Source organism: Sander vitreus, chromosome 18 (genome assembly GCF_031162955.1).
Source record: "Sander vitreus isolate 19-12246 chromosome 18, sanVit1, whole genome shotgun sequence".
NCBI classification, from domain to species: domain Eukaryota; kingdom Metazoa; phylum Chordata; class Actinopteri; order Perciformes; family Percidae; genus Sander; species Sander vitreus.
Window position 1 is genome coordinate 6,516,715 of NC_135872.1, and position 16,942 is coordinate 6,533,656.

A 16,942-nucleotide genomic window follows, 5' to 3' on the forward strand; every position below is an offset into this window, starting at 1 on the left:
CTAAATCTTCTTAGTTATTGTAAATATCTTCAGCTATCTAAAAGTCATTTTAAAATGATTACTTGATGTACATTACATCTTTAAAATAGTATTAATAGATGCTTTGACAACTTGGGGGCAGCCCAACAAGCTGTAAACAACATTGACATACTGTATTGTCACCATAAACGGTTAATATGGCTAACAGACACCTATTTTCACATCCACAGAGCAACATACAGTAAGCATTCATTTGGAGGCATGTTTGTGACCATCTGATATATCTAACTCCAATATTAATGCTCCTTTTGACTTTGTTTTTGGTCTCCACCAACTCCTAAGGGAAATATCTGGCTATTTAGCTGTTTAATGCTCCACTGTGTTACTGTAGCTAGTTGCTAACTTTGTCTTTTTTGCTGTCAACAGCTGCTGCTTCAAAACTGGAGAGAGTGAACCAAATCAGTAAAGTTGTCAGTTGTAAAACCAAAACGAGACGCTAAAACACTGTAGAGCTGAGGGGAGCTGCAGTATCCGGTGAATGTCACTACAAACAATCCCTTTCACATTACAGATAGTCATTTGAACCATTGTTGATTTAAGAATATTGATTAATGCAGCTTTGAAGAACAAAAACGTTAGATGGCCCTATTTAGGAAGCTCAGAATATATAAAGAAACTGTAGATACAAAAACGTACTATTCACAACAACTAAAGAAGGGGAGGATTTCAGGCAAATGGAATGTCAAGTGTTAGGTGGGTAAGGGAGTAAGGGAATACACACATCCTCATGGATAAGTGGAGCCAGAGTGCTCTTTAGTGTTGCTCTATCCATCTCTCTGACACCGGGCCCGTTGACCAGCCATCTCAGGTGGACTTAGTGTATTTATGGAAGCATGAGGTCTGCCCTTGTGGGGGTCACAGAAACAGGCTCAGTCATTCTGTTTCAGCTGCATTTCCTTGGAAAGAGCAGTGCCACCTTGATTTTTTATCAAATTACATAAGTCTATTTCATTACAGACAAACTGTTCTACCAATTAAAACAAGGTAGATGTGGTATGATACATAATAATGGATAAATAACTGATGCTACTACATAACTCTTTAGTGAGGGTCTAACAAAAGATCAATTGATTCGTGGGGAGTGTCAGATTTTTGGAGCTTTACCCATATTAAGCAGTATGAATGGATTTTGACCATTCTTTTTTAAATCAGCCTCTCATAAGTCCCAAAACAAAATATAAAGGTCCTATCTGAAAGGTTTCTTCAGTTTTGATAGACTGGTGTACATTTGATTGTGGGGTCGTTCACACCTTAAGAGTGATTGAGGCCACTTGTGGGTCATTAGTCCACCTAGCTGTCATGATCCAAGGTATGAATGGGTCTTAAACTGCCTGGAAAGAGAAATATGGACGGCATTGTAGGTGGATGAGATATAATAATTTTTAATTTTTTTTTTTTTTCAGGGGTCTGGTGAGTTGTCATTTTCCTGCATTTGTGTGACAGTCTGCAGACAGGTGTCATTATCATATTACCCTTCACTGTATTGCATCTGCAATACAGTGAAGCTGTACAGTCAAGCTATACAGTGAATCTGTGTCATTAAAGACGTATCGTACCAGACACTAGCCTGCTGACCCTTAAAACAAGTTGCACAAAGTGGCAGAGTATTGAAGAGTTTTCTTTGTCATAGCAAAAAACAAGGAATCCAATTGTCCAAATCAAATAAGCCATACAGCATTTCTCCAAACTCCTTTCTATCATTCTGTTTGGAAAAAAGGAAAACATTTTTTTATTGTGAATTCCACCAAAACTATAAAAGGCATTACTGCCAATGTCACTGCACAGGAGACCTCAATATGTTTGTGGCACCAACATAGTTGGAGTTGTAGCAGGGTGAAAGAGTTTGCAGAAGAAGAAAAAGAGAGATAACATTTAGCCATGCAAACATCAGGATACATTTGAGGTTCTGTGTTTTGCTCATGGACACTCATGCCATCAATACGTTGATTACTAATATAATAATAGGTATGCAAGATGTCAACAGTGTGCATGTGGCTAGTAACAGACAGCACATAAAATAAAGCAGGTAATACAGCAGTTTGCATTACACAACAAGCACAATCAAATTCAGGTTTGGCTTTGGCTATGTCAGATTCTAACCAATGGGCTATAAAGTGAATATAAAATCATCAATATGCTGTCAAAATGCATTGCATTGTGTGTGTTTATCTGAATTGAAATTGATACAAACAGAGAAGGATGGAGAAAAAGAAAGAGGGTTTGACTGTTGCATGTGTTTCAGGACAATGGAGAGAGACAGACACTTCATGGATGTAAAAAGAGACAGATGGTCTGAATGTTTCAGGACCACAGAGAGAGACAGACACTTCATGGATGTAAAAAGAGACAGATGGTCTGAATGTTTCAGGACCACGGAGAGAGACAGACACTTCATGGATGTATAAAGAGGAAGATGGGGCACGTTCAATCTTAAAACAGTGTGCACCGTTTTGCTACGGTTTCCTGGTTGATCGACATGTTTCCTCGGAACGGTGTGAAACAGTGTGCAATGGCGTGCAACGGCTTTGAGATACAGTGGCAGTCATAAGTTTATGGAATAAAGAGGAATAAAAAAATCATCTTTTGGAAATTGAAAGTTGAAAAATCCAACCTTTAAGGACACCAATTTTCTCTGTAAATGAATAATGTATCGTAAATAAATAAATGTTCTTCCTTAAAATACAGGGGGCATAAGTAAGTACACCCCTATGTTAAATTCCCATAGAGACAGGCATTATTATTTTTAAGTATATCAGTATATAGTATAATAAGTATATAGTATAATAAGTAAATCAAAGGGAGTTAAAAGCAGGTATGGTGAAGGGTATGTGATGATGTGAGGCTATTTTAATTCCAAAGGCCAAGGGAACTTTATCAGGATGCATAGTATCCTGGATCCATGAAATAACTGGCCTTTAAAAATAATAATCTGCCTGCCTCTATGGGAATTTAACATAGGGGTGTACTCACTTATGCCCCCTGTATTTTAAGGAAGAACATTTATTTATTTACGATACATCATTCATTCACAAAGAAAATTGGTGTCCTTAAAGGTTGGATTAATTAAGGCATTAAGATCAATTTCCAAAAGATGATTTTTTTTATTCCTCTTATTAGTCAACTTTAGCATGGGTTCATAAACTTATGAGTGCCACTGTATGTTTTCTCTCGTTTGGTGGGTGTGTCTCTCGTTTATTGGCTGTGTCACAGGTGATACCCAATCAGCAGAGACGTGTCTGTAAACACCTGGTAATAAAAAGGCAGAGCTGCAGCTGTGTCTCCATTCAGATCAGTGTTCAATGTTTTAACTGAAGACAGATTGTATTGCCTGGGACAGTATAGTACATGTAACCGTGTACAATCCAGATATAAAATGTCATACATGCACCCAAAGGGAGTTTTAGTTTTCACTTGATTACTATCATTACTTAACAAGAAAATAATGGTTATTTGGCTCCACCTATTGCAATTTACCTTTGCCTCTAAGAAATATTTGATCTTTTTCATACACAGAATCAGGTAGTGGCAAATAATGTGTACATATTTATGTTAAACGTGATCTAAAAAGAGAAACATTTAGTATATCTTAAATGGACACTGTTGTTCCTTCCTTTTTCGATCAGTGTAGTTCCATTCTTTATACTCTCCTCTGGAAAGGTCCTTAAGGGTCCTGTACAGCTATAGCATACTGTCATAGCAAATGTTTTTTATTTTTTATTATTTTATAACCTAGAGTAGATCCACAGCACACGTTTTCACAAACTAAAGTGCATATGTAATTTGAGCCATCAAATCAGGATATTCTTTTCAGCTCCTGAGGCCATTACATCTACAGTAAGTCAAACTTTTTCAAACTACCAGGCAGAAGTTGTAACTGCTTTGCAATAACACGTTATGGGAAGGTTGCAGAGTGAGACCATTGTACACACGGCATTGACGACAAGTTATTCCCCGAGCAGCAGCACTGGAAATGGCAGCAGCTAAAATAGTGATTTACTGCAGTGGCATAAACCAAGCTGCCCCATCTTTCCTTCTGTTCCTCGATCCCTCTCTTCTTTCTTCCTTCTAACCCTTGTGTCCACAATTCCTCAGAGAAAGACAAACATCGATCTGAGTTAGAGCCTCAGTCTCACCAGTCTGCATATCTATACACACACCCACGTATGTATACACACACACACACACACACACACACACACACACACACACACACACACACACACACACCAGGCCACTTTCTTTTCCCTCTTTGCCTGCAGCTTACAAGTATATAATACTGCTATCGACAGCATATCTATACACACATAAATATATATGTACAGTATATATATATATCACATATATATATGTATATATATATATATAAAATTAAATCTATATCATGAGGTAAGCTTGTACATTTCCTGGTCTCTGATGTTTTTTGTGTCCTGGTATAAGTCCGGTTGATGTGGCCAACATCCAGCAAGAGCTCTTGGCGGCAGAAGCATCGTCTTACTTAAAATAAAGAAAAACCTGGAAGAATTCCAGCTACATTAACAGAACATCTAAGATTGACAGGTCATATCTGGCAAGAGCAGTGTGGAAACATCATTTTTCACATTTGGTTTGGCAGAGGTTTTCAAAGTCTGACACTATGCGGTCCCCTCTCAGACAAAATTGAGACAACTGGGGGGCTTTCTGGATGTAAAAGGAAGTATTACAGTATTATAGTTTGTTTCCAGTTTGGAAAATTCTCTAATCAATGTCAAATTAGCAGCTAGCAGCTCCTGTTTGCAGTGTACCCATGGATGTACAAACACCTGCATTACACTGATGCAGACGAAAACTTAAAAATGTAATGATTCTAAGGCAAGTTCTGGAGTTATATAAAAGTATATTTTTTATTATGATTTCTAAACAGATTTGTGGACATTTATTTATGATGGACTCAAAGATAACACTAGACTCTGGAAGTGTAAGTCACACTTAATCTAAAAATATGTGTTTCATGGCTTTGTGTCTCAGTGGAGTATGGATTTTAAAGCAGATTGTGGCAATAGGGAACAAAGGGTTTTAAAGTACCTTACCATGAAGTTGGGTTCGGACACAAGCTGTAAGTTAACGCATGGGCGTAAAGCTGATCTAACAGTGGGGGGGGTTATGTAATAAACATAACATTTCTGAAGAGCAATTTTTGAAGGGGACACAAATAATACAGCCACAATTGTACTCGTAGAGGACATGTGTACACAGAGGAAAGCCTTAATACTACCATTAGTGTAGCATGGAGACTGTACCATTATCCTTCTTTTCAGTGTTTCTCTTGATTCAATGAAAAAGATGACTAAATTGACCAAAATATTCTTCTTTAAAACCATGTATTTATTTTAAGTTGTTTACAATCAAGCCACAAAAATACCTTAAAACATAATGACTTATTTTGAAAAAGTGTCCCCATATAAAAGAAATACAATACTTTTGTACGCTTGTTAAATTAGCTGATCATAATGTAAATTAGTGAGCCACTGGTAAAGCTCATCTGCTAACCCTGACAGCCACATGAGCCACACTGTCTGCAGGAAACCTATTGATCAGCCACTTAACATCATACTGAACAAAACACAACTGTAGATCTTCAATATACAGTCTATGATAATAACCCTAATATCAGTTCACACACATAACGTTAGGCTTATCGCTGTGGTAACGTTAGTTGTAGTGGGTGCATTTCTATCCAACAAGCTATTAAACAAGCTAGGTAACGTTACATTATATTACTAACATAGCAAACTTTTTGTCATGACTAATTCATTAATTACTCAGCATCATTTCCATTTGAGAAAAGAACAACGTCATCCGATGGGGGAACTCAAAATGTTTCTAAACTTAAAAAGCATTTTTTGGGGTTTGTATTGTTTTACTACTGACACAGATATTTTAAGTATACATCTTTATGTTATTTACAATACACAGCATGGTTTTCTAGGGGGGGGGGGGGGCAACCCTTAGATGGGGGGGGCTGGGTCCTGATTCCCCCGACCCCCCTGGGATTTACGCCCTTGAGTTAACGTATCAATGACAACAGCATTCAGCCAAATCATTCTTCTAATTTGATGAGATCAACACTTACCCAGTATGGCATAATAAAAAGGGAACTGGGCAGGGTCAGTTGAGTACTGGGGAAGTGCATAGAGACCACCAGGTAGAGAATTCCACAACAACCGGTTTCTGGACACATGGGAGTCCACACGGTCATGGATGATCTGGACAGAAGAGACAGAGGAAGTACAGATGGAGAAGAAAGCATATGAGGAGAACGATAAGGAAAAAAAGAAGGATTCAAGGTAAAAATTAATATGAAATAAAAAATAAATAAAAACGAAAACACAAAGGTGAAGATAAGAAACAGAAGGGAGTGAGTGAAGTGGGAAAGGGGAGAGAAATCATGAGGAGTGAAGAGAAGTGAAGACATAAAGTTGTGACGAGAGGAAGAGAAAGATGTGATTAGTTCATTCATTTCCTTTTCTTCCTATTTGTTTCTTTATTTCATTCACACGGCTTCTCAAATTTAGAGTATCCATACAGACAGATACCGCACAATATCATATGATATCCATGTCCAAAGAAAATCACGTATCTTCAAATTTTACAGTTTTAGATACTTCTATATTTTTAGACTGAGGGATTTTCCTTCATGGTTTTAGAAAATTCACTTCTTCAGCTAAGCTTAATATTTAAATTGTGTAATTGTAAAAAATGTAGTGTCACAAAGCCAAACACAAGGCTGTTGTTTTGGGTCTATTAACATTTAGTTTTGGAGACAGTGGTTTTACACATGACAGTGACAACATACACATACACCCTTAAAAGACTGTTTGGAATTTAATTTGAAGCCAATTTAGGAATATACTTATACTATATTATTCAGTATTTATCACTATTATATTTCTATTTTACCATTATCATATCTGATCCAGAAACAATAAATTGTATATGGCTCATTCAAGCTAACAACCTTCCTCATAATGGCCTCTTTACACTTTCCCCTCTAACTCCAGACATGTGATAATATCTGGAACTAAAGTGGGCAGCTGTTTAGCGGCAGCTGCTGCTTGGGGAACAGACCTTGAATTGCTTCACTTGGGGCATCAACGGGCTCCCAACATGAGGAGTCCATTAGTTATTTAGCTAATATTATCCATCTGGCTTGTTACCAAAGGTTAGGTTAGTCGGATGAGTGCTGCGGGTCTTTAGGGGGCCTCAGAGGAAGACCAATGGAACAACTTCAACCTGCTGCTGGGCCTCTGAATACACAAACGTCACAAAAGTTCAGCAACAAGGATGTCAACAGAACATTTGTTTAAATATCTGAGTCCACACTCAATGTGGTGACGCTGAGGTTACACGGCAATCACTCAAGGACTGTTCAACAAACCCACATAGGAACAGCAACTATGGAGGGCAGAATAATCTCTACATTGCTGTGGATGGAGGACAATCTACCCCAGAGTCCTAGAGTTAAAGACTGTTAAGTTCATTACATCAATGTTCATGTGAGATGTTGAACATGTGAGATACACATGATGAGATGTGTATCTCAGGTTAAAATGTTTAGTTTACCCAGTAAAAGGGGGAGATGTAATGCTAGATGACTGCAGGTTACCATAGTCACGGTTGTGACGTCATCTGTGTTCGCCCAGTGAATGACTCGAAAACGTGTACGCTTATCAATAAAAAAGCAGGTTAAACTCATGTCGGACTAACGGGTTCCTTCTTAATTATTATCGTTCATGACACTATTAGTTTTAAAATGATAGTAAAGTTTTAAAAGCTTTGAAATATGAAGCTCCTTTAAGGACTCTGCACTGCTGCTCAGTGGTGGAAGTATTCAAATCCTTTACTTAAAGGACAATCCCGGAGCAAAATGAACCTAGGGGTTAATAACAGATGTGTCGATCACTCTCGACCCACAAGATCTCAGCGAATTCACGTAGAATAGAACCACAAAACCAACAACAGTTTGTTTCCATCCAGAGGAGTAGAGGGGAAACAACTCTGTGCTGTGTTTTCAAGGTGTAGTGCAGGGAAATATGATCCGCCGTGAGCACGGTGTATTTTATTTTGAAAATTAACCGGATGTTTTATTTTGTTTCTGTGCTCGACTTCCTGTCCCGCACTATCTGCCGTGTGCTGAATTGCTGCAGAGCTCTTCGGCATCCGGCAAAAATAGAAGCTCTGCGTATCTGCTCCGGAGGGCTGTGGACCGCCGGAGCTGGGACGGAGTAGGGACGCAGACGTTCCGCAGTCAGTGGAAATACACACATTGACTTTAATGGAAACCTAATGACTCCGCCGCCGTTCCGCAGTGGATCCGCAGCCGTTACGCATCCAGTGGAAATTGCCGGTTAAAATTTCTCATGGGGGCGACAGAAACTACGCACTATAGCTTTAAATGGCCTGCTTGAGTTTTAAACTGTTATATATTATATTACTGAATTATTATAAGGGATGTTTGAATTTGCACTTTAAGTAGCGTTTTATTGTTGTAGTTGGTCAAAGTGGAGCAGATTTTGTATACTAGATAGTTTCATCTATAGCAACATATCAGTTTATAAGCTCTTCATATGTTTTGCATGTCATTTGTAAAGTAACTATAGCTGCACATAAAAGTAGTTTAGTAGAATATTTCCCTCTGAATTGTACATCTTTTCAATTTACAACTCACAGTATACATCCATGTTGCACACCTTACGGCAATTTGCAAATGTACGCACATGTATAAAGGGCTTTTTTTTTACTTTGAACTTTTCCGTTAGTACTCTTTTTTATTTAAAATATATTTGTATATTTTTATGCACTTTTCATTGTTCAGTTTGGTTTGATGCTGCTGTGACATGAGAATTCTCACCCGGGGATTAATAAATAATGAATCTATTCAATGAGTATCTAGTGGAGTAGAAGTATAAAGTAGCATGCTGTGAAAATACTCAACTAAAGTGCAAGTACTTCAAAGGAGTACTTAAGCACAGTACTTGAGTAAATGTACACATAAAACACATATTTCCTATGACATGGCAGGAATGAAAGAAAGCCACAACACAAATACAAAGTTAGAGTGACACACACATACTGTATTTGTGTTCCATTATTAAGAGATGAAAGGTGTTGACTGACGCTGGCTGAGGGATGATCATGTAGCCGGCTGGCTCAGCAGATGCTGGGTGACCAGCTTTTTGGGGATTTGAGCGAAAAAATATCTTTCATATGAGGAAAGCTCAGCACCACTAGCTCGGTTTCCCCTCCGCTTGTCACCAATTCAGCCGATAAATCCAGGTCCCCATCTGATGAAACCCAGCAGACTTTCTAAAGGTGTGATGGTTTTGAGTGAGTGAAGCCTAATGCTATATAAATGTATGGAAACCACCAAAATACACCCTAATCTGATGATGTTACTGTATGATTACGCTATTATGCTTTTAAATAAGGCACATCACTATCTATATGTTTAATCTTTAATTTTAGAGTACTGTAAATAATGTATTGATTGATTGATTGATTGATTGATTGATTGAAGTGACCACAAACTATGACATTTATTGTGACGGTGAAAAGGATTTAAAAGTAACAAAAATGCTCTTTTTCTTTTGATTTTTGATAAATAATTGATATCCACTGTAAGATTATTAAAAACAAAACTACTTTAACTTAAATAAAAAATATTTAAAATCTATTTTAATATCTATAAAATACTGAGAATAAAGTATGGAAGAACACATTTTTTGAGGCATTCTGGTTTCCCCTCCAATTTCAGAGCTGTCTGATGAACTGTGGAAAATTGGCACTTACAGCCAGCTCACACAATACACACACACACACACACACACACACACACACACACACACACACACACACACACACCAACTGTCAGTATGTGGGCCACAACAGTTATCAACAACGCCTCATTTCACTCATTTAGCCTGGTGGCATGCTGGCTCAGACTTTTTAGCACATCTGGCCAGCAGAGTGTATGGCTGTAGCAGTATATGGCTGTCAGTGGGTTTCTGTCTAATTTCATACCCTGCTAGCTCTGGGCAGTTGGGGGTTTCACTAAGGTGTTGTTTGTGCTTTGATTTTTAGAGAAAAAATGCTCCAATTTGAAAATGATTTCTATTATTAGGCTGAAAGGTGATGAAACATATTAAGGTCAAGATTTAGGAGACTTGTCTGTTGATCAACCAATCTGTTATACTCTGCTATCTACAAATAGATAGTTGGCTTAATGCAAACACTTTAACGTACAATACTTTAAGTGGGCTCATGTTCTATATTCCTGTCACTTTAATCCACTGAAATGGTTCAGTGTATTACAGTACACAGGCAACATTCATTAATCTTGATTGCTGTTGAATAAACTGAGTTCATTATAAGACATTCAAAGGCACAATAAAAAAAAAAATTAATTTGTTTTTTTTCCCATTAGTAATGTTTGTAAAAAGCACTGTCTTTTCAATTATGATTAATAAAGGAACTCTCTTTTCTATTCCAAAGTGTAATTCTTCAAACTATGCACTGTATGACAATACATCTCAAATGTATGTGGTTCAAAACAACCTTAAAAAATGCACTTTCACACTATTTTCAAACATTAAACTGAGGACAAAATTCAGTGATTTTAATGTAATTTTAATGTGTATGCAAATGACTGATGTCCAGTGTTAGTAATTATATCTCTAGATTTTGTTTCGGACTCTAATCCCATCTGAACGAGCTTGGGGTTTAGTGGCGATGGTGACTTCAATGTTAATGCAATGATGCAAGTGATGATAGAATGTAATGATAATTGCAAACAATAATGTGTGCTACAAGAGACATCATAGCGATTGTACTGATGTTTGTGTGATGATGACAATGGTGGTAATTAAGAGGATTATTATGTTCTGTGTCTGAATTCAGAGATGCGACAGAGAGCGAACAGTCCCCGAGGACTGAATTAAGGCTGTGAGGAAGAGAACTAACAACAACAGAGAAGAAAATGAGAGGAGGAAGGTTTCCTATACTCCAATGAGACATGTTCATCTTTTACACTGGCACTAGCTAGGTCATTTAATGAGGCAGCCTTTAGTTTTCTAGTCTTGAGAGCAGGCAGATACACCCACACACACACTGCAGCCTCTCTAACCTGAGGGCTGCCAGACAGTACAGACCTCCTTCACATTTGACACTTTGACACTCTGCCCTTCATGCCAACATTGTGTTTAAAATTTTAAAATGCTTGTTTCCACCCTACATGTCATGTTAAAATGAAACTTTTCTTTTTCTTTTCTTTTCTCAGATTGCTGTGTTCATAGTCTATATCGATGACATCTCATATCCGGGATTGTTCAGGTGCCGCCGGAAATTCCGCCGGATTTCGTTTTTGGCCGGGTGTCCATCACCTTCCACTTTCTACACTTTCTCCGGTGGATTTATGAGGACTATGGTTAACTGCTCCTTCGATCTCTGCAGGGTTCTGAGTTTTCTGTTGCATGACTAAAACAACTTTTGAACGAGCACGTTCCACCAAAACAAGCTCCTGCCCGAGGCTATTTTGCAGAGGCACCGTTGCTTCGTCCGGCGCTTAGCCATGACGATTGTGATTGGTTTACAGAAATTCCAATAAACTGGAGCACGTTTTTCTCCCATCCCAGAATGCTGTGTGGACTAGCCAAACCTTCCTTTGCAGCACTGTGGAGGAAGGTCTGGCAATGCGAGACTACTGTGTGCCTGTCCTAATATTTGCCAGCGACATTGGTTGTATTACTTATGCTGCACGTTAATAAGATGGACAATGGTTCTTCATGTTAGATCATAATCAAAACAATCATACAGTAGCAAATGTCTCAGAACTGGCTTTAACTGTTCATGTTTTACTGTTCATGTGTTCATGTAACCATTAAGCAGTTAACTCAGGAGAATCATTTAAAGCTGAATTAAGCAATATTTTATGTATAAATGGATGAAATTACCTTAATTACCTAAACCGACTGTGTGCTGCCTGCTCAGTACCAACTGGCAGACACCCAATGTTAGGGACTAGCTGGTGAACATAGAGCATTAAACAGCTGGTAGCAGTTGGTGGAGACCAAAACAGAGTTATAAGGGGAGTGAATATGGGACTCTGAATAAATGCTAATGTTGCATTTCAATGTTGTGTCAACAGCTTTCTTCGCTGCCTCCAATTGGGCAAAGAAACATCACCATTTAGGATTTTGTCTGTGTAAAAATGTAAGTCAAAGTAAATCCAAGAAAATACAAAAAAGTCTAAAATCTAAAGCCGGCGTTAATCATATTTCCATTTGACTGGAGTCAAATTAAGTCACAGTAACCTCAGATCTGACTGTTCAAGTGTTGACATGTTGTGCTGAGAAGTTGTATTTAAGATGATTTGTATGTGCTGACTGGAAGTTGGTGGAAAAATACAGTTTTGTAAAAAACAACAAAAAGTAACCCTGATCCCCCAAAACACCATCAAAAGCTACTTTCCAGGTGCCTTTGAGCAAGACAAAGAACCCCCAATTACTTTAGTGCCGCTATCCTCTGTGCAAGAAGGCTGCTCATTCTGAGCAGCTTCTGGGTGGAAATGTATGAATATGGAGCTGAACATTGCTGAAAAAAGGGGGCACATTCAGCTAACCTCTAGAAAAATATAACTGACAACTGGAGAAAGATTTCTTTTAAAATGTGTCTCTCTGGGAGGTGAGACATTGCCAGCAGCGATATACAGTATAAAACAAGACATAGCCGTTTGGTTGATTGAATCAGGCTCTCCTGACAAAACTCAATTCAAAACTCCCATTAAGTACCCCCCTCCAAGCTTACCTCCAGAGTAGTTAAGACGATTTTGGTTACAGAAGAAAAGTAGGCGTCCCAGAGGAACTGAGTCTGCTGGCGGAAAGCCAAGATCCTGTCACGGCTCACAGACCGGGTAATGGAGGGAACCTGGAGGAAGAGGAGAGGAAGAAAAGCCAGAGGACAAAAATGACAGTGAGATAGATTGAGTTAGATTTTATGATTTAATGTTGAGTGAGAGGATTAGAACCGGTGTGTGGAAGAAAAAAAAAGTTTAAAGCCAGCAGACAGGTGGAGGAAGCATAAGTAATTCTGTGGACGTGCAGAAGAGATTAGAGGAAATTCTTTTCTTCCCTGAAGACTCTTTTACCCCCACATCTTGCTCTGTCAACTACATTATCCCCAGGACAGTTTGGTAACTAAACCACCTGCTGTCCATCTGTAATACTCTCTTCACACGTATGGTAGATACTTTTAAGTGTCGACTAGGAAGGGCCTTTAAATAAATGAATGCTTCAGAGCAGAACAATCCTTTTTTGTGTCTGACGTACACAGCTCTATCACGTGATTAAGAACTCCTTCACCGACACCTTCCTGTTCCAAATGTGTTTTAAAATCCAGTTATTTACCACTTTCAATTATATAAAAGTGGATATTTGTACAATATGTTTTTACACAAATGATCCTGGAATTGTTGATGCTAAGACTTGGTTTCTTTTGTCAGTGGGTTTGGTAAAGTTTGCATTCATACTGACACCACATGGAGGGACAGAAGCTGGACATTTCAATCATTTATCTATTACTTCAGCTATCTATTTTGCCTCACTTCTTGCAAGTGGTGTTCAGGTGTTATAGTTGGCTCAGTTGGTGGGATGGTGAGTCCTGTTGTTTTTTTTGTAAAAATCATCCTCACTCCTAAACTCAAATATGTGCAATGTATATAATATTATTACTGCTATTGTTTCAAGATAGCTGAGCACACTCTTTCCACAAACCCCCTGGAACGTAAAGAAGTACCCCCTGGGATTTGGAAATCTGTCCTTTAGAGTAGGACAGTTTCTTTTAATTAAGTCATCAGTCTACAAAACGTTAGGACACATTGAAAAATGCCCCCAATTTTCTGGAGCCCAGGTTGACATTTTGATACTTGCATTATTTGGCCGATCAACACTCAAATCCTCACGTTTTAGAAGCTGGAACCAGCTTAGTGCTTTAACCAATTCATTTTCTGTCCATCAGTTAATTATTTCAGCACTACAATGGAAGCTCATTTGTCAAATCATTCTCATTGATATTAAAACTATTACATCATAACATTGGTAAAGAACAGAAAACCTTCAAAACAAAAGTAAGATTCAAACCTAACTGAGTTTGTATCTCTGTACTTTCAACTTTCCGTACACCACATACTGCTCCAGCAAGGTATTAATGATTGTTCATTTCTTTTCCTGTCATTCAGTTGTGTTTCTGCGACGGCATGTACCAAAAAACTCTGCAGACCTGTTGGAATCTTGTTCCTGGTGCACCAAAAGCAAGCCGAGGTCCCAGCTCACATTGTCATGGAGGGCTGAGCAGCTGTCTGTGCCTTGCAGCAGTAACCACCCTCAGGGAGAGGCAGTGGTGGGATGAAATTAAGGAGGAAAGACGAGGATCCTGCCAACCTGACAAGGGAGCTAAACCTCCTGATGTACCAATGGAGACGGAGCAGGAAGCTCTTTTGATGCTCAGTTTGGAGAAAAACAAACTACCTCCTTGATGAGGTCAGACATCACCTCAGCTGACCCGCTCAGCTTGACAATGAAGCTGAAAAGGGAATGAGCAGCGTTGCAGCCAATGTTCCTGAAGAGCCTCATCAGCCCTTAAGAGGTGGTGGTGGAGTTTGAGCCCAGGGCCCTTCTGCTGTTCTGGCCAAAAACACAAATCCTCTTCTCTGAAAGTTATTGTGCCAACATGGTCAGTGTAATAGTGACTGATGGTGCTTATATCAGTTTGTTAAGAGCAACCAAAGCTTGAAACATTGGTCGCCCTCCAGGAAAATCTTTGGGGACTTTCAATCAAAGAGTTGTGAGCTGCTTGGCTTCATTCCTCATGTTGTGATCAATGGGCTTCTAATCATGTTCCACAACTCCTTAAAGCCCCATGAGGTAGCTGCCAGCATAGCTGAGCCTGTCTTGGATGTTCTTAACTTTGCCAATAAAATACTTTGTGCCCCTATAAACCCATGTATTTCTTCTTCTTTTGCACGAGGAAACCACCCAACCTGCTAATTCATGATCCTCACCGTTAACTGTTTACTTTTGGCATGGTTATATTTTGAATTTGCAGCTCACTGTTAACCAGTTATATTACAGTCATATTTATGACATTTACCTTCACTTACGCAGCAGGGTTGCTGATGCAGAGGGATCTGGCAAAACAGTTTGTAGTCATTTTAATTTTCTGTTTGACTTTCACACCTTTTTAACTACTTGTTTGTACAAGATAAACGATAAATTCCCAGTTTAGTTTTGGAAATCTGAAAACTAAAAGAGCGTTAAAATGAAGAGTTCTAGTCTGAAGACACAGTAAAGGAGGTCTTGTTGCTGTTGACGTCAGTAGGATCCGTCAACAGCAGAGCAAGCTTTAATTGTTCAGCTCTCTGAGGTAGAATATAAACAACACCAATCGAATCAGCTCAATTCTCATCCCCTCGATTGACTCTAATAGTGTTTATGTTTCTCAGCAGGGGCATTGTGTGTGTGTGTGTGTGTGTGTGTGTGTGTGTGTGTTTGTGTGTTGTTCATGTCTCCTCTCCACAGGGGGAATAGAAACTACATATTAAACAGTCACGTATTGCAGTTCTCAGTGATGTAATTGAAAGTAATGAGATTCAACTATCTCAGCAGGTGTTAGAGCTCCGATGTTGTGTTGAACATTAAGTGTGTGTGTGTGTGTGTGTGTATGTGTCTGTCTGTCTGTGTGCGTGTGTTTGTAACTGAGGAAAAAAAAGAAAGAGGGTAAATATCCACTATCTGTTTACCAACCACAAACATGTTTATTCTTGTATTTGTATTATACTGTACAGATTGTGTCACCTACACCAAATAATGAAATGGTTTCTGGGTATTTTAATGCTTTTAATGATGTTTTAATTGACTGTGCAATAAAGCCCAATTCCTGAGCTTGAAGGAGTCTATTCTGACACTTCCTTTGCAGAAACGGATTGAAGTCTGGCCACCTTGCCAGGTGTCTCAGTAAGGCAGGAAACAAAATAATCTGCTTCAAGGTGTCCTTGATGTCTGGGAAGCTTTGTTTTTAAAGAAAGAGCCACACCCATTAACCTGCTCTGCACGAGTAGTATCCATTAAATGAACCTCTCCAATCTCTGTTAATATGTATCAAAAGAGTATATCACCAGTACGGTTGTCTATATGATGTATTTGGTCATGTTCTGTGTAGAAAGGTTATTAGGAGGTGTTTATATGTATTTGCTAACAGCTTTAGCTAGCGAGCTAGCAGAAGCTAGTTGAAGTTAGCCTGTCACCGTCAGTGATGATTCCGTTCTCTCGTCTTTCTGTGTCGTGTTGATTGAACATCAGTATGTTTAAGTGTAACATGTAATGTCTATTAAGTTTCTCTGTACTTTGTATCATTTTGTTTGTATTGCCGGTGCTCTGTTCAGTATACATTTTGTTAGCCAGAGCCTGTCAATGTTCTATGGAGGCTACGCCGCCGTCAGTTGGTGCCTGTAGACACACACGCAAACGGCAGACTGATGCGTTGTGTTGGTGATTGATTATCACACCATCACGTAACCAGTTTAAATCTTAATATAGTATTCTTGGTATTTGATCTATGAAAAGGTTGTTTGTATTGTAATGTAGTTCATAGAAGTAATCCAATGTAGCCTCTGATCTGTTGTATGTGTTCACTTTAAAGGAATAATCTAACAGATAGCAAGATAGCCATGTAGCCTGTGTCTACTTACTTGAATGTGCTATAGCAATTGTTTCAAGATGTAATATGATCTATACGTGTCATTTGTTGATGTAGTTTTGATATATTATACCGTAAGACTAGGTATCTATTTCACAATTATTAATAATAGTTTATCTGA

General features: G+C 38.6%; 1 protein-coding gene across 1 annotated transcript in view; it reads right to left on the bottom strand.

The window, feature by feature from the left end:
* LOC144533167 (exostosin-1-like) overlaps positions 1–16,942 on the bottom strand; it is a 251,624-nt gene that overhangs the window by 31,561 nt on the left and 203,121 nt on the right. The window contains exons 5-6 of the mRNA XM_078274367.1: positions 12,877–12,996; positions 6,149–6,281 (exon numbers count right to left, since the gene is read on the bottom strand). Of these exons, the coding sequence (XP_078130493.1) occupies positions 6,149–6,281; positions 12,877–12,996 (253 nt within the window). The remainder of the gene's footprint in view (positions 1–6,148; positions 6,282–12,876; positions 12,997–16,942) is intronic.